The sequence below is a fragment of the Octodon degus genome, unplaced genomic scaffold (genome assembly GCF_000260255.1).
Source record: "Octodon degus isolate 3935 unplaced genomic scaffold, OctDeg1.0 scaffold00012, whole genome shotgun sequence".
Taxonomy (NCBI): Eukaryota; Metazoa; Chordata; class Mammalia; order Rodentia; family Octodontidae; genus Octodon; species Octodon degus.
The window spans coordinates 6,376,894-6,395,826 of NW_004524588.1; the positions used below are offsets into that span (position 1 = coordinate 6,376,894).

Consider the following 18,933-nt stretch of genomic DNA (forward strand, 5'->3'; position numbering starts at 1 on the left):
TTCTCTTTTCCCTCACTCTAGTTGTTCTTTCCTTTTGAGCAGTTTCTTCCCATTTCTCAGTATCTGTTGTACATTTTGGACCTTATTTACTATTTCAGCTTCTTACACTAAGAAGACGATATGATGTTTGCATAAAAGCATCTGGTTTATTTCACTTATGAGTGTGGTCTCAATTTGCATCCATTTACCTATAAAAGTCTCCATCTTATCCTTTTTATGCTTGGGTAATACTCCATTGTATGAAAATACCACATCTTTTTTTATCCATTCCTCAGTTGATGAGCATGTGGGTTGTTTCCAAGATCTAGCTACTCCAAATTGTTCCGCTATAAACATGGGTGCACATATATCTCTAAGGTATGAAGTTTTTAATTCTTCTGGAAAGAACACCCAGAAGAGAAATAGCTAGATTGAAGGCACCCCTAGTCCTAGCTTTTTGAGGAATCTCCACACTGATTTCCACAATGGTTGCACCAGTCTTCATTCCCATCAGCAGAGGAGAAGAGTTCCTTTTTACCCATAGTCTCTCCAGCATTCGTTAGTGGCTGATTTCTTTATAATACCCATTCATACAGGGTAAGATGGAATCTCAGTGTTGTTTTAAATTTCACCTCTCAAATGACCAGTAATGTGGAAAACTTGTTCATATATTTATTTGCTGTTTGTATTGCTTCATCTTTGTAATGGTACATGTTCATCTCAGATGACCATTCTTGGATTGGTTCTTTAAATTTGGGAAGTCTGACTTTTTTGAGTTCTTTATATGCCCTCAATAGTAATCCTTTGTCTGAGGAACAGCTGGAAAACATTTTTTCCCCACGTTGAGTGTTGGGTCTTCACCTTGTTTATGGTTTCTCTTTCTGTACAAAAAGTTTTCAATAAGATGAGATCCCCGTTATTGATTCTTCATGATAGTTCCTATGTGATCAGGTTTTATTCTCAAAATCTTTGCCTACACCAATATCTTCAAGACTTTTATGTAGTTCAGAAGACTTAAAATGTTTCTGTTTTAATATTTAGATCTTTGAGTCCATTTTGAATTTAGTTTAGTGTGTGGCAAAAGATATGGGTCCAATTTTAATCTTTACCATATTCAGAGACAGTTTTTTCAGCACCATTTATGCAAGACAGTATCTTCCTTCCAGTGAATATGTTTGGCACTTTTGTCAAAATCAGGTGAAAGAGTATGTCTGGAGTTGTTTCTACATCTTCTAATCTGTTACCTTGATTTTTCAATCTTTTTTTTTCCAGTACTGCACTATTCTTAACACAGTAACTTTGTAGTAGAATTTCAAGTCAGGGATTGTGATGCCCCCTGCCTTACCTTGGTTGTCCAGAATTGTTTCTGCTATTCTAGGTCTCTTCTGGTTCCAAATGAATTCTATGATTGTTTTGCTAATTCTATAAGATATGCTATTGCAATTTTTATTGGAATTGCATTAAATCTGTATAACAGTCTTGGAAGTATGGTCATTTTCATTACATTGGTTCTTCCCACCTAAGAGCAAGGGATATCTTTCCAGTTTTTTTAATTAATTACTTAATTATTTATCTATTTATATAGTACAAGGTCTCACTGTACAGCTCAGACTCATAGTGATTCTGCTGTCTCAGCCTTTCCAGTGCTGGGATTACAGGTGTGTACCACCATGCCCGTTTCAGTAGCCAGCACCACGTGCCCAGGATTCATAGTATGCAGTATGGGAGATCAAACCTGGGTCCTTGCACTTGCCAGGCAGTTTCTTTATATTGATCCCTAGGTATTTTTCTTTCTTTTTTCTTCCTTGTATGCCATTGTCAAAGGTGTTGTTTCCCTAATTTCTTTCAAGGTGAGTTCATTACTCATGTACAGGAAGGCTACCGATTTTTGAGTGTTAACTTTGTGTCCAGTTATGCTAATGAATTTGCTTATTATATCAATCAGTTTTTTTAAATGTAGTTTTGGGGATCTTCTATATACAATATCATGTCACCTGCAAATAATGACAATTTATCTTTCTTCCTTTTCTGTCATTATTGCTTTTACTTCTTTCTCTTATTTAATTATTCTGGCCAAAGTTTACAGGACTATGTTAAATAAGTGTGGAGACAGTGGATATCCTCCTGGTATTAGAGTGAAAGCTTTTGATTTTGTCATTTAGTATGATGTTGGCTGTTGGGTTTTTTTATCAGATTGAGATAAAGATAATCTGTTCCAATTTTCTGTATGATTTTTATCATTAATGGGTGCTGGACATTATCAAAACCTTTTTCTGCTTCTATTGAGATGATCATATGATTTTGTCCTTGGCTCTGTTAATATGCTGCATTACATTTATTGATTTATGTATGTTGAACCATCCCTGCATCCCTGGGATAAATCCCTATTGGCCGTGGTATATGATCCTCTTGATGGTTGCTGCATTCTATTTTCCAGTATCTTACTGAGAATTTTTGCATCTATATTCATTAGGGAAGTTGACCTCTAGTTCTCTTTCTTAGTTGAGTCCTTCTCTGGATTCCTTCTGTTGGGGTTCATGGAGTTGTAGTCCTTGTTACTTCTTTCTAGAATGTCCTTCAAAACATTTTGGAGTGCTATTTTGGTGATCCTCAGATATTCTTTGTCATGGAAGTATCTTATTTCTCCACCAGATTTAAAAGACAGTTTTTCAGGTTACAGAAATCTGGGTTGAAGGTTGTCTTCCTTTAGAGATTGAAATACTTCACTCCAAGCTCTCCTCGACTTGAAGGTTTGTGCTGTGATTTTGATGGGCTTTCCCTTATAGGTGCTTTGTTTCTTTTCCCTAACAGCTTTTAAGATTCTATTATTGTATGGAATTTCTTTAATCTTGATTTTAATATGCCTGGCTATAGACTTTTTTTGATTGTGGCTAATTGGAGTTCTGTATGCCTCACTTAAATGCATGTCAATTTGTTTCCGACTAGGAAAGTTTTCTGCCATGACGTCTGAATATTTTTAATATCATGTGTGATATCTTCTGACTTTTTATTGATTCCAATTAATCTTAAAGTAGTCTTCATTGTCTTATCTAACAGCTGTGGGATTTTCTTCACAGGGTACCTTGCTACTTCTAAAAACTCTTTCATTGCATGATCACTAAACACAAACTTCTCTTCTATATCTGAAATCCTGTCCTCACATTGGCTTAATCTGCTGTGATCCTTTCCATGGAATTTTTATTCTCCTGAATATCTTCTTTTTTTCAAAAAGAGAGAATTCTTTAATAATTTAGCATAAAATTAAATCATATAAACTTGGTATATTCCAGAAAATATTGCTTTAAACACTTATATCATGATCAAAATTCCTTTGGTAGCTTTTCATCAAAGTGAAATATGCTGCTTTTCAAAATATGAATGTCCTCTTGACTCTGCCTTATGGATTTCATTTCTTTCTATGCTGAGCATTCATCACTTCCATGATTTTCTTAGCTACTCTGTTTGTGACTGTATCTGCTCTAGAGTCACTAAGCATGATTTTCATTGTGCATACCATCTATGCCATTATGTAAGAAATCATTACTGAGCTTCATTCAATTGCTTTGTTTTTGTTACTTCAGAGAGGCCAGATGGGTGGCTTTCAGATTGTCCTACTTACTGCTCATTGGACTTATGTTTGGTGAACTGGATGTCTGAGGTTGCATCTTGATTAAGTATCTTGTCATTTTCTTTTTGTTTTTTAGTTCAATTTCTGGGGTGATGCTTGTAAATTGCCTTTTGTGGGTCCCTTTATTGCTCATATTTAGAACACTTAGAAAATGACTACTTCTCCAAGGTATCTTCTAGTTGTAACTGGTTTTTGGGTTTCAGGTCTTCAACAAAGTCCTCCCTCTTCATTTTACTGGAGATGAAAAGTTACTGCCTTTTTGGTCCAGTCTCTGGTTCTTTGGCATTGTGTTGCAGTACTTTCTGTGTTCTTCAGTCAATCTTGGTTTCAGATTACTAGAAAGAATAGCTGCTTAGAACAATTATGTCACTTTGACTAAAGTGGCACCATCAGTAATAACACTGGAATCTACCACATCCTAGAAAATGACAAACTAAGATAACCATCAGCTTGACACCTTCAGCTGCCTGAACTAGATTTGCAGTTAAATAGCAATCAAAAACAGATCATAAAATTATATGCAGCACATAAGTCCTTAATATGTTAATTTTACCCTCAGTGGTAAAATTTAAAAGGAGCTACAGAAAAACAGAGAGGTAGTTGAAGAGGAAGAGATTAGAAGGAAAGCTGGAGGACAAAGGGGGATCATAATAATTTCAGAAGCTAGTGCAGAAGACTGGAGGGAAAGAGAGAAGAGATAAAAAGAACAGAATACAACCACAACCACAAAGAGGTAAGAAACCATGTTCACACTCATATAAAAAGAAGATCAAAGAATGGAAAAAAAATCAGAATCAAATCCACCACAACAAAAGAGAGAGAAAGAGAGAGAGAGAGAGATTTTTTTCTTTTCTTTTTTTTTCCCTTTTTTTTTTTTTTTTTTTTCGGAACCGGGGATTGAACTCAGGCCCTTGCGCTTGCTGGGGAAGCGCTTATTCCCCTGAGCCATCTCCCCAGCCCCCAGACAGAGAAACAGAGAGAAAGAAAGAAAGAAATCTACCTATAGGTTTATCTCTGTATCTCTGCTGTCACTGTTCAACAACATGTGGAAACAGTGTCCTGATTCATATTGATTTATCCCAGCAAGCCAGCAGTAGCTTTTTTGTTAGACAATGGATAATCACAGTAAGCCTGAACCTTCTGGCTGAGACCAGACTCATTTAGCCTGCAGCCATCAGCACACCTTCCATGGGCCTGAGCCCAACTGAAAGCTGCTAGATGGACCCCACAGCCTCTGTGAGTTCTGAGCACAGCTGACCTCCCTCCTAGATGGCTCATGATCAGTCGTTCTTTTGTGAGGATCAACTGAGGCCTCAGCACTCATGTCAGCTACTGGTCTTTCACATCCACTGCACCCCTCCACTGCTGCATCTCTCTACGGAGGCCCCTGGGCTTGCCAGCAGTCACCATGTATCTGTAGGTCTGAACCACTCCTCTTGCACCCCAAGTCCTCAGGGAGAAGGTGCAAATGGTTTCCTCCTTCTTCTTCGTTGCAGTTTTTCTCTGCACTCTCTCTAGGCTTCAATTCACACTTCAGATCCTTTCTGGATCCAGGGGACCCACTAACCTTCTTCTTGTCTTCCTCATATTGCTATATTCCAGCATCTGGTTGGCAACTCTCAGAAAGACTCTTTCTCTACTACTTAGCACTCTGCCATGTTCGTGCAATTTGTATAGATTTCAGTCCTAAAATTTTAACATAAATTAATTTATCAGATTAACTTAGCCATCACTCTAAACAAATAACTATTAAATACTATATATTTGTTAATAAGCCATAAGACCACAGATAGATGATAAAAATCAAGCAACATGTCACAAATTTAAGGGAAAATGCAACTTATGGACCCTACCAACATGAAAAGGCCTGAGTTAGATGACAGAACATAGCAAATTGGAACAAGTGAACGCTGGAAGAGACAAGCAGCCTCAGAGAACTACAGCATGTAAAATGTAAGACCTATTCACCACCCAAAAGAAAAGAGGTGGGAAATTCTGCTACAGATATAGAAATATACACTTAGATGTTGTTACTTGGTTGGACCTCTGAGCTATTTCAGTATTTTTATAAATGTGGAAGCCCTGAAATGTGGCTCACCCAGGGGACACTCAGGGAGTTTTCTAGACAACTTCACTACTCCCCTGGCCTGGTCTGTGGTCTGGGGCACTGTAGCTAGCACTACCATTCACTGTAGCTAGCACTCCCATTTATAAATCTGTTTAAAATTATGAGTTTCTTTATAAACTATATTTCAACCTCATGAGGTAAAAAGGACTATAGTATTTTATTAATGACAGTGATGAATCTCTGCAGTGTCAGGCCATTCTCCAGAATCCTACTGTAAATAAAAAATGTTGAATACTAATTCAAGCAGGTCTTTCAAATGTAAGCCTTTATTTTTCCCATATGGCAAAGCTACTTAAGACCATAACACACACAAAGATATCTATATATTGGTATCTATGTCATCTATTGATCTGTTGGCAGATATAATATTTCATTACTAGAACAAAAGTCAAGTATAATTCTAGAAATTTCTCTTATCTCCTGGAAGTTTGATGTACATGGGTCCCTTTTAAATTACAATTTATGAGAGCCTGGCATGGTGGCACATACCTGTACTCCCAGCACTGGAGAGGCTGAGGCAGGTCTGCTATGATTTAAAGACCAGCCTGGGCTACAAAGTGAACAAGGCCAGCCTGAACCGCATAGTGAAACCCTGTCTCAAAACATATATATCCTTTGAAAAACAAACCATCTATTTTCGTCGTGGAAAGTGTACCCATTTGAGAAGTATAGAAATAAATAATATATAATATTCATCAACAAGATTCTTAAAACATACATTTCTTTGTGTTTGGCAAAGCCCCGTTCAACTGGATGACTTTGATTCCTACATCAAGGATATGGCCAAAGACTCTGACTATAAATTTTCTCTTCAATTTGAGGTAAGTTGGGTACAGAATTTGCTACCTTGTGTCATGAAAGGATGTGGAATGGCCAGGATGGTCGGGTTCTTTGGGATCTTTTCCTATCTTGTCAGCTGGGCTTATGATGTGGTTCTGTGGTAGGTGTGACATGAGCGGTTGGATTCAGAGCACTTTCACTGCTAGCTGAAAGCAAGGGTCATGTGCCATTGGATATTTGGCCAGATTTTGGATGGCAAAAGTGAAAGGAAGTAAAGAAGAGATGTAGATACTGAGGGGAGCACACATAGGTAGCAGAAGCCATCATTGAAAACTAGGGATGAAATCAAGTATAAGGATGAAACAGTAAACTGAGGCCTGAGGACAGTTTCCCTTTCACAAGACTTTTAGCAAGACTTCTAGTTCGCGAGTGACTTAGGCTGTTGAAAGTGTAGAGAGCAGTTAAAACTCCTCTGTCTCCTGGGCATGTAACAACCAAGTCTAGACCTTTCAGTGCTATGGGGTTCCTGGCATGCTACCTAATACATTTTTGTGCAGTTTTATTTTCTTTCCTTGGGAAAAATTAGAATTTTTCATGACTTGTGTAGAGAAAGAAAATAAAAGGCCAATGCTTATGTTTTTTTCCCCCCTGAAGCATCTTATTTTAGTCAGCTTTCTCATTGCTGGGACGTAATACAAAATGCCCACAGCTTAAAGGAGGAGAGGTTTAGTTGGTTCATAGTTTCCGCTCATGGTCAGCTGGCTCTGAGGTAGAAACGTCATGGTAGGAGAGTATGGGGATCAAAGTCGCGTAGCTCATGACAGCCAGAAAGCAACACATGGGGACAGCACCAGAGGGAACGTCGCATAAACAAGCAACCAGACGCTCCAGGAGCTTCACTGCTCTTCCAGGTCTTTCTTAACTCAGTGAGGTTAATAGAGCACGATCAACGGCACACAGACATATTGTTTTGTGTCAGAGGCCTTGTGTCAGAACAGATAGAAGTGAGTGGGAGGAAGAGAATCAGCAGGTGGGGAGGACAGAATCAGTTCTCTCCTGCTCTTCTCCCAGAGCTCACAGCTCAGAACAGCCTCACGTTCCTCAGATCCCCGTGTCTCAAGTGGTCAGTGGTTCAGTTTAGAGAGAAGAGGAGATGATTTTTCTAAATTCTGGAGTTTCTTTTTAAGGCATATTGTTGTTGCTTTGTTATTGTTGTTTGTTCACTTTTTCTCTCCCCTAGTTAGCCAAATATAGCTTTATACTACAAAAAGTCACAACAGTCCTGGTGTGAGCATTCTTATGGGGAGTTTGAGGCTGTGAAAAATCTTAGGCATTGTCAAATCCAAAGCCCCCTCATCACCACCTGTGGTGAGAAATCTCACACAGAGCCTGCTCAGTGATGCATCGCCGGCAGGTACCTAAGAAATTGTAGATGCTACACCAAATGTTACCTCTCAAAGAGAGAAATTCAATTTGAATAAGAGCTATCGTAATGTTGGCATTTCAAAAATAAAAGTCTACAATAAAAGGAGAGTATTTTTATAAGAGAGCAACAGCTGGATCTGGTGGCACAGTCTGCAATCCTAGCTCCTTGGGCAGCTAAGGCAGAAGGAGCACAAATTTGAGGCCAGCCTAGATAACTTACAGACACTGTCTCCAAAACTAAAAAGCCTATGATGTAGAGTGTCTTGATTACTTTTCTTGTTGCTGAAATGAAATACACAACACTCAGTGGTAAAGGAGGGAAAATGTATTTAGCTCACAGGTTGTAGAGGCTTCAGTCCATTCCAGACTGGCTCTAAAGCAGGGTGGAGTGACAGACCAACAGTGCAGAGGATAAAAGCAGTTCATGGTGACAGAAGACAGCAAAAGCAACAAGTAAACAAGGGAAAAGACAAGCCTCTTAGGGCCAGCCAAATAACTAGGTGGATTAAAGCACCTGAAAGCAAGCACAGGGGCTGGGGGTTCAATGCCCAGGGCTGGCATGCCAGCCTCACCCCCAGGGTGCACTGAGATGGCAATTGAGACTGGGCATGGTGGCGTACACCTGTAATCCCAGCTCTTGGGAGGCTGTCAACAGGCAGATCACTACAAGTCTGGTCTAGTAGTGAGACCCTGAACACCCTATAGACTCTTCCCTAAAATGAAAGAAAGAAAGAAAGAAAGAAAGAAAGAAAGAAAGAAAGAAAAGAAAAGAAAAGAAAAGACAAGCTTCTTTCTGTCCTTTATATTGTATGCAGGCTACAGGGATTAGAGTGAATTTAGTGATCACCCACCCCTTAATCCCAGCATTGCACCATGAATCAGTCACACACTCTAGCTCCAGCCACCCCTGAAAAGTGCCACTTAGGAAGGTATGAGGCTTTAGGGGAACATCTAGAGACAAGCTATACACAGAGCATCTCTGAGTTTAATCCCCATTATCAACACACACACACACACACACACACACACACACACACAAATCAAAATGGTACAATAAACAGTTGGACGCTTCTGATAAGGGAATGGAAATGATGGTGTGGTTACACTTCCAACGTTATTAAAGTCACATTTTCTTAATTCCTTAAGACAATACACCCTAGTGGCTCAACTAGGATCATTACCTCTACTGAGAACTCTCATTTTAAAAACCCAAATGTAACTACTACTGTGATTATGAATTCCTTCATTATTTTAAAGATTCAATGTCATTTTCTGGTAAAAAGTTTAACTGTGACAGAAACATGAACCAAATAGTTTGGAACAAAGGAAAAGGAGATTTATTCAAAGAATAGTAATTTACCTTGCATAGCCAAAGGAGAATTTAGCCAGGGCACAGCAAGGAGCAAGCTGAAGGAGCCAGAGTCCAGACCCCTACCACACCCCACAGGGGCCCCACTTGTATCTCCTATTTCTGCTCTTCGTTTTTATTTTCACTGCAAACCAACTTCTTTCTCAGAGTAGAAAATGTGGCCACCCGCAGCCCCTCGAGCATCACATCCTCTTGTCTTGCACCCTTTTGCCAAAAGAGTTGTTGGTTCTCTCATTCATAATTTTGCAAATTAGCAGGGGAGAGTTCTGGTGACCCACCCCAGGTCATGGTCCCCAATCAAACCAGCTGTAGCCAAGGAGGGCAGAATCATATGAGCCATCACTAGAAGAACTAATGTGGCTAAATTAACCAAATCAGAGAATGGGGGAGCATCGTTTCTCAGACAAGAAAGTGCACAGAGAGAAGCAAAAAAATTATCTGCATGTGAGCTTTAAATCACAAAAATATCAAGAGCAGAATTATCACTGTTATATGCTAAGTGTTCGATTTATTGTGTGCTGAAGATTCATACATTCAACAAATAAATGAGCCTATTTCCTATGATTTATAAGAAAGGTAGACAGGAACTCAACCAGGAGTCTAAAACCTTGGTCCCATTAACATTTGCCACTAATTTGTCAAGCCTACAGTTTCTTCACATGTAAAATGAGTTTTTAGAACTATAGCAGGAGTTCTCAGCTGAGCAAATTGCGGTCAGTTTGGGGACATGTTGGTGGGTCTTCGGTTGTTACAATAGCTCAGCAGAAATAGTACTTGATGGGAGGAAGATAAAGATGTTTTCAATAAATAGGACAATAATCCTTTGTCTCTGTGCTATAGTGCCCCAATGAGAAATGTTGGATTAAGTGTGGGACAGATTCAACCAAGCTTTGTAACTCATGTATTAGCAAGAGTTCTCTAGAGAAACCAAAAGAATGTGTCAACATTATAATCTATAGTACAAAAGAAAAATGGATATAGATATAGGTATAACTATAGATATATACAAAGATGGTTTATAGGGTAGTGGAGATGAGCTAGTCTTACTCTGTGGATCAGGCTGGAGACTCAGAGAAGAGCTGCGATTGCAGTGGCCCTCTTGAGCCCCAAGGCCATGTGGATTCAGAGTTCCCTCCTCCATGGAGTACCTAACTTTTCTTCTTTTGCACTCACTATTCTACTCAAAATTTTCTGATTAAATGTTCATCGCTTTTTAAAATAGCAATGTCCAGACTGGTGTTAGACCAAGCAACTGGGCACTGTAACCTAACTATTATGATTTGTGTCTAGTTGTCCCCCCCAAAGGCCTCATGCAGTCAAGGGGTGGGCTTCTAGACTTTGGGATTAATTCATGATCCAGTAGATTAATAATCCATGGGATTATAGGTGTGAGTGCCCCAGAAATATGGCTATAAGTGCTGCTGGGATTACGGGTATGAGTATTACATGCAAACTGGGATAGACAGCCTGAATGCAATTTAAGGGACACTGACTTGCTGTCTGTTGCCATTGTTGCCACTGCTCCTGTTCTTTTGTTCTCTTTGCTGCCACCATAAAAGGTTGCTCTCTGCCATGTGCCACTCTGCCTTGGAGCCAGCTGAGCATGGACTGAAACCTCCACTGACTGTGAGCTAAATAAACCTTTTATTCCTTAATCTCCCTCCTTAATGTAGGACATTTGTCCCAGCAATGAGAGAAGAATAACTGAGATACTAGCTGAGGTGGAGCATACAATTAACCATCACTCCCTGACTCAAAGAAGCATTTAGGATTTTTATTTATTACGAAGCTGTTTTCATACGTCTTTATTCTTAAACCATTATGAGTTATACATGTAACCAGTCCTTCATTACATGCATGGCTTGAGGTGAAAACTATGACTCACTCTCTAGGCCTCTTTTAACTCACAGGCTCCAGCTGTATGTTTTAGACCCATGTTTGCTCAAGTAGTGACCCAATGGCCTTGCACCTTTTTCACTTGACGGTCTCCAGACATTGTCAACTCGCAGTCCCACCCCTCCTCAGCTTCAGTGTCAGAGTTTCTCATCTATCTTTAAAGAAGTATTGTGTTGGAACACCAGACCTTCCACAAGGAAGTCCTCATATCTGGACAGATATCGAGACTTTTGGAACAGAACATTTCCAACTCTAATGGCAAACCAAGGGGATGCGGAGATGGCGGAAGTGGCTGGGGTTAGCTGAATCCAGTAGCTGTGAAGATGCTTGTTCTGCTCATATGAATGTTTACTACTTGCATTCATTTTGATGCTGACATTGAAAGATCACGCTTGCATTGAGAAATTGCATCATTTATAAGCATTATGCAAATTGAAGCTAATGTCTGTATTTACATAGATTATCATTACAGCTATAAGTCATACATGAAGCTATACAAATTGCTAATTTGTGTTCACTGTATAAATTCCCTTTTCACTCTGCATCTCATTTTGGATCTGCTGGAACGATTGATGATCCTTCTGATGAAAATATATGTCTTTTCTTAAGGAGGTTTGGGACCCAGGGATTAAAATCAATTAGTTCCTCATTTCTGACATCTCATATGAGAAGGGTTTTGGAGAAGCAGACTTCACAACTTGAATCTAAGCACCCACAAGACACACTACATGTTGCTTGTTCTGCCATTACTTTCTGGGTTTGTGACTGACCACCATGTTAGGAAAATTCTTCACTTATGACTACAAAGATCCAAGTTGGGACTGGGGAGATAGCATAGCAGTCTAAGCACCTGCTGGCAGCACAGGGACTGGGGTTTCATCCCAGTGCCACATGCAGTGTTGGCCCCAAAACCAGGCACACCATGCCAGCTACCAAAAATGAGCATGGTGGCACACACCTGTAATCCCAGCTCTGAGGAGACTGAGACAGGAAGATCACCATCAGTCTGAGATGCATAGTGAGGTCCTGTACCAAATAAATAAGTAAATGAAACATTTAAAAAATTTTTTTTAAAAAGATCCAAGTAAAACAACACAAATTCCCATACAGCTCAGAGGCCTTGTTGTTTTGGGGTTTTTTTTTGTTTTTTGTTTTTTTTTAGTTTTTTGTGTGTGGTAGCCCCCTTTGTAACTGTACTTCCCTATGCTTCAGTGCAATTTACTGTAGACTTAGGTACAGTCATTGTTGAAATAACTCATCTTGAATTTTGTCCAATAATTCTCATGGTAGGGAGTCTTTGCTCCCACACCTGAGCTTTTCTCTCCTTTAATTTCTTTTCCCTTTCCCAGATTTTGATCTCTGAGCCTGTACTAATAATGTATCCATTGACTGGACTCTTGTCCAGTCAAGGGTTTTGTCCAAGCCCAGGGTCTTGCTAGCTATTGCTAGACTTTGGAGGTTGATTCCCTGATTATCTAGTCTCCCACCATCCATCTCATATTCCTATCATTACTACACTTTCCTCTCTTTAAAAAGTATATGTTATAGGTTGAGTTGTGTCCCTGCTCTCCAAACAACATTTTATTACACTTGATATTAGCCAAAAGGTCAGGAAGCAGTGCCCCCAAAGACATTTTGAAGAGCCATATCTCAGTATTTTAGAATATGACCTTATTTGGAAATAAGATTGTTGAAGATGGAAGTATGGAATTAGGAAACCCAATACAGTGAGTGTCTTTATTTTTCAAAATGGAGAGAGAGAGAGAGAGAGAGAGACTAAAGTCATCAAAAGCCACGTGATACTGCTGACATCTTGATTTCAGACTTCTAGTCCCCAAAACTGTGAGCCAATAAAATGTCTTTGTTTTAAGCCAACCAGTTTGTGGCATTTTGTTGTAAACACAGCCCTAGCTAACTAATACAGTAGGTAGCTTACTAGGTAGCTTCCTTTAAATCCATTCTCCTTTTACATTTTCCTGAAAATAACCAAGCACTGTCCAATTTCCTTGGACCTTTTAATTGCCATGGACTAGGATATTTTCCATCAATTGCTCTGCCCTGTACATAAGCAGTTTAGAAATTTAGCTTATCTGACTCTAAGGTCTGGCCTAGTCCAAAGCGAAGACAAGTATTCTCACCAGTTGATATTATTGCAATCTCTAGATCATAATACAGTTTGTGCTTTTCTCAGATGATACTGGTACAGGTCATGTACTATTTGTGTCCTCCAAAAATTTATGTGCTTAAGTCCTAACTCCAATGTAATACTCCCTTCAATATGGGACTCATGGGTCGGCCAAATAGCTCAGCAAATTAAAGCACCTGCAAGTAGGCACAGGGGCCTGGAGTTCAATCTCTGGGCCTGCCCTGCCAGCCCTGCCCCTGGGACACACTGAGATGGTGATTGAGACTAGGTGTGGTGGTACTCTCCTGTAATCCCAGCTCTTGGGATGCTGTAAACAGGTGGATCACTCTGAGTCCTATCTAGTAATGAGACCCTTAACACCCTGTAGACCCTTCCCTAAAATTAAAAACAAAAGTGACACTCTTTGGAGATAATAAGGGTTAGATGAGATCATGAAAATGGGGCCCTTGGGGTGTGATAATAAGAAGAATCATGATTTCGACCTCTCTGCCGTCTGTCTGTCTCTGTCTCTGTCTCTGTCTCTGTCTCTGTCTCTGTCTCTCTCTCTCTCTCTCTCTCTCTCTCTCTCCTTTCTCTTTCCTTGGAAGTGAGAAGACAGAGAAGTTACTCATACATATAGAGATAGCGATTGCCTATACCATAAGATTTTGAAACCCAGTTTTCTGGCATCTTAAACTTGGCCTTCTCAGCATCCAGGACTGTGAAAAATGAAAATCTTCTGTTTAAACCACCACTTGGCGGTATTGGTCATGGCAGCCCATGCAGACTAAACAGTGCATAAGGTGGTGCTTTACTTTGCCAACTAGAGTACTTCAGTAGCAATCAGTGCAACATAGGCAGCTACTGGGCTTGGGTGACGGCAGTCATTCCTAGAGCTTCTACAGCAAATCACCCCAATTTGTCACCTTAAAACAATGTATTTATTATCACTGTGTATGCAAGGAGTCCAAACTCAATGAATCCACAGGGCCACCCTCCTTCAAAGGCTCTATAGGAGAATATTTCAGCTCCTTGTGGCTCCCAGGCCTCCTTGGCTGGTGGCTGCACCACTCCAGTCTCCACCTCTATATTTACATGATCTTCTCCTGGTCTCCAAGATGATCTCACCTTCTGGTCCTTAATCACTTAATCTGCAGCAACCCCTCCAAAAAAGGTCATAACCAGATTCTGAGCTCAAGATACAGATGTCATTTAGGGGCCCAACATTCAACCCTAGAGGACTATGAGTCAACTCTAGATGACTATGTAACCTGAGGGAGGCAGGAAGATGATAAATTATTTTAGAAGCTAAACTAGCAAAAGGAAATTAAAAAATGACTTCTGTTGCTTTCAGGCTATCACCCCCATACTTTGTCTTTACGAAGATTTAAGCCTCTGGTATTTCCATATGGCTGGAAAGAAAATAACTCCAAAGCTACTGAACTGGAAACTTAGCCTCTGATTTTCTACTTAGTGACAGGCTAAATTACAAAGGCTGCAAAGCATTTTGTGGATATATGCAGTCCCTGCTTTGCTGCAATTCAGCGTTGGCAATTTGCATTTATAGCGTTCAGCCAATTAAGCCTCTCTTATCAACTCAGGGCATTTACAGCAGGGAAGCAACACACAATTAAAGTTCTATCAGTTAGTCAGCTTCCATATGTGCACCAGCTCTCTGTCACAATCTGTTTCCACCATTTTTTATGTATCTGAGGCCTTCTCCTGTGGCTTATCAGTCTGTCCTCAAAGCAGGCACCAGGAGGAGGGCAGTTGTTGGTCTGTTAGCACAAATGGCAAAGAAGGGAGAAATTGTGGAGCCAGGAAAAGCAAAATGAGCAAGGAATCATAGCAGAAGCATTTCACAGTCAGTAGCAATAGTGCTGCGTGAGTATTTGTTGAGTTTAATTAGTGTAGTTGAGAGTCACTATAAACTGGTCAACTGTGGCCTGATAATTTGCCTTATTTTACAAAATTAATCTGATGTCAAGGAGAATCAAGCTATCTTTTCAAGACCAGACAATTTGAAATTGTGCACCAAAATAAGTAAGAGAGTTTGACAAATTATCTATGAAGACACTTTCTAAGAAGGTACATTTCTAAAATAATTTAAGCAACAGCATTTGCATTTGCTTAATCATAATCATTTAAATAAGCTTATAGGCCAGCCAGATAGTTCAGTGAACTAAATCACCTACTTAGGCAGAGCGCAGCAGCCTGGGTTCAATTCTCAGAGTGCCATGCCAGCTCAGCCCCTGGGGCACACTGAGACACAATTGAAAGTGGGCGTGGTGGTGTACACCTATAATCCCAGTGCTTGGGAGGCTGAAAACAGAAGAATCACTGAGTCTGATCTGTGTAGTGAGACCCTGTAGAATCTGTACTAAATACATAATAAATAAATAAGCTTATAGCTATCAAAATAAGCTGATCTAAAAATAATACCACTGTGCCTGAAGTTGGCCATGAATAAACTGTGTTTATAACAAAAACAACACAGTTGGCCTTGGGAAATTCTTCAAAATGAAATGCAGTCATAAAATAAAAGTGGCAAGTTTCTGCCTGAAGGCCTTAGCATACAAGATTTTTGTTGGAAATGGAGGGAAATCTACTTTCACGAGTTGAGGATCAGACTTGACATAATTTGTCTTTAAGGCATGGCTTTGATTTAAGTCAAGAAGCTTGAGGTACTGTGACCCTGTAAAGCTGGTAATGATGATGTGCATTAGCTGAGTGCCCCTCCCTGGTGACAGGCCTGTGGCCCCCCACCACGGGGCACATGGGAAGCTGCTAGCTTGTATTTGACATGAATCAGAAGACCTGCAAACTTGATCCCTAAGAGCTCTTGAATCAAGATCCAAAGAGCACAAAGCAGATATCCTTCTTAGCCTCTCAAAGCACCATTTAATGTCATCAGTTCCATTCATCTTTCAAGACTCCAGACTTCTTTCTCCAGAGAAATATTCCTCTACCTAGTGCTCCTGGAATTAACAGTTAGAACAAATCAGAGAGAATAAACCTTGTGAACAATATTAACATTCTAGAAGTGTAAATAAAAAGTATAGCAAGTGTTTTCTCTCACTACCTCACTTAATGGTTGTGTAGAAAAATGCATACTGTAGAGGTACTCCCATTTAGATAGTGAGATCTACTTTTTAATAATAGTTCTCAAAAAGGTGTGCAAAGAGCCAGCGAGATAGCTCAGTGGACTAAGTGCCTGACTGGTAAGTGCAGGGACCAGGGTTTGATCCCCAGCACCACATGCTGTGCCGGCCCCGCTCCCAGGCATGCTGAGCCGGCCACCGAGTGCAGGCATGGTGGCACACAATGCTGGGAAAGATTAAAGCAGGAAGATCACTATGAGTCTGAGCTGTGTAATGAGACCCTGTACCAAGTACATTTTTTAAAAAAAAAAAAAAAAGGTGTGCAGAAATGTAGCTGTATCTGCTAGATTGACTGTACACTGTGCAATCCCAGTAAGTACTAATCACTTAGACCACACTATGAACAATGTTCGCAGGAAATGAAGTGTGATGATCGTCTATTTACATAAAAATTATCTTATTACTGCAGCTTTTGATAATGAGACTTATAAAAATACATGTAGGCAAATATGTGGATATTCTTACTTTCTTTGAAAGGCTTGCCTGAACACTACTAATGCTTTATTTTTGAGGCTTCATTACCAGATTATTTAGTGATCAATGATGTGATACGATTCCATTGCATTCAGGGAGCTTTTCAATGTGGACCAAAAAGAAAAAAATCCAATGTAAAGCAGAATCCTTTCATTTCCCACAATGTACAGAAATCTCAAATTTATTCTTTTTGTTTTCAGGAGTTAAAATTGATTGGACTGGATATTCCACACTTCGCCGCGGATCTTCCACTGAACCGATGTAAAAACCGTTACACAAACATCCTACCATGTAAGATGGTCAGCAGTGTTGGTGTTAATCATGTCACCTAAAGCCCAAAGGACTGTTAGTGCAGATGAATCATTTTCCTCCGTGTTCTTCTAGGTCCAGCGGTGGTCTGGATCTGAACGCAGCTTTGCCTTTGCAGTGATCTCACTACTACTTTGATGCCATTAGTTTCTGACAGATATACTTTCATTGTGTTTTGAAGAAATTACATCTGAAGGGCCCACAAGATAGCTCAGTGGACTAAAGCACCTGCTCAGGAAAGCTTAAGCAAATGCAGGACACGTGGTTTGATTCCTGGTACCACATGCCACGCCAGCCCTGCCCTCAAGGTGGGCTGAGCCAGCCACAGAGTCTGGGTGTAGTGGGGCACGCCTATAATCCTAGCAATGGGGAGGTTGAAAACAGGAGGATCACTATGAGTCCCAGCTGTGTATAGTGAGACTCTGTAACAACCAAATACATTAAAAACAAAAAAGTAAAAGAAAGAAAAGAAAGAAAGAAGTAGTATCTGAAGAGGAAAGAATGACTATTTAACACTTTGGCGATCAAGGCTTTACCAAATTAGGGATCAGATTTGAGCTCTCATGAAAGAATTTCCATGAATTCACTGGCAATGAGAAAAGGCAAAGTTTTGTTGTTGCTTAGTATCTTGTAATAAAAAGCAACACGAAAAAAAGAAAGAAAGAAAGAAAGAGAGAGAGAGAGAGAGAGAGAGAGAGAGAGAGAGAGAGAGAGAGAGAAGGAAGGAAGGAAGGAAGGAAGGAAGGAAAGAAAGAAAGAAAGAAAGAAAGAAAGAAAGAAAGAAAGAAAGAAAGAAAGAAAGAAAGAAAGAAAGAAAGACAAAGTAATCACTGGACAATGAAAATATATTTCCATATAGATTAATCTGTCCACTCTGCTACACTCCAAGTGGGCTAAGAATGACAAAATTGGGAAGGAGGAGGCTGACAGTCTCTAGAAAGAGCTCTATCCTTGATGTGGCTTCCAGTAAAGTTAGGTAACATTACAGCAACAACGCTTCACATACAAAGTGCAGAATGTAGTCTTCCCATTCCAAAGCCATCTTAGAGGGATCTTGTCTCAAAATAAATAACAGGAAAAAAAAAAAAGAAATATAACTCAGTGCACAGGCCCTGAATTTAATCCCCAATACCAAATGATGATGATGAGGATGAGGATGAAATCATCCAATGAAAGAAATCAGCAGCAGAGTACAGAAAAAGCTCAAGGAAAAATAAGAAAAACAAAGATAAGCTGAAATTAACAAAATCTAAAATAAAGATAAAAGATTGACTTTGAAGAGACACAGCAAAGTACTGCATGATTTTACTTATATCTAGAATGCAGAAAAACAACTCCAATATGTAAAACTAAGAAGAGAACAGTAGTCTAGTGGGTGAAAAAATTTAAGTAGGGGGTACAAAGTTACAGTTGTGTAGAGACAAACAGATCTAGACCATGTACACCATGAGCACTGTGCTCAGTAATATGACATGGCGTACTGAAAATCTGAAAGCAGATTGTAAGTACCTTTACAAAAAAAATCAAAGGTGATTGTGTGAGATGATCAATATGTTAATTTTTATGGCTGTAGTAATAATATACGTTCACACACAAATTATATGTTCTATGTATCATAGGATTATATAATATCTAAAAGATATATGATTATATATAAAT

At 39.6% G+C, this 18,933-nt stretch overlaps 1 protein-coding gene across 3 annotated transcripts in view; it reads left to right on the forward strand.

The window, feature by feature from the left end:
• Ptpro (protein tyrosine phosphatase, receptor type O) overlaps positions 1-18,933 on the forward strand; it is a 265,902-nt gene that overhangs the window by 227,041 nt on the left and 19,928 nt on the right. For all 3 annotated transcript variants that reach the window (XM_023709537.1, XM_004626095.2, XM_023709538.1), the window contains 2 exons: positions 6,475-6,556; positions 17,166-17,256. In XM_023709537.1, coding sequence (XP_023565305.1) covers positions 6,475-6,556; positions 17,166-17,256 — 173 coding nt within the window. The remainder of the gene's footprint in view (positions 1-6,474; positions 6,557-17,165; positions 17,257-18,933) is intronic.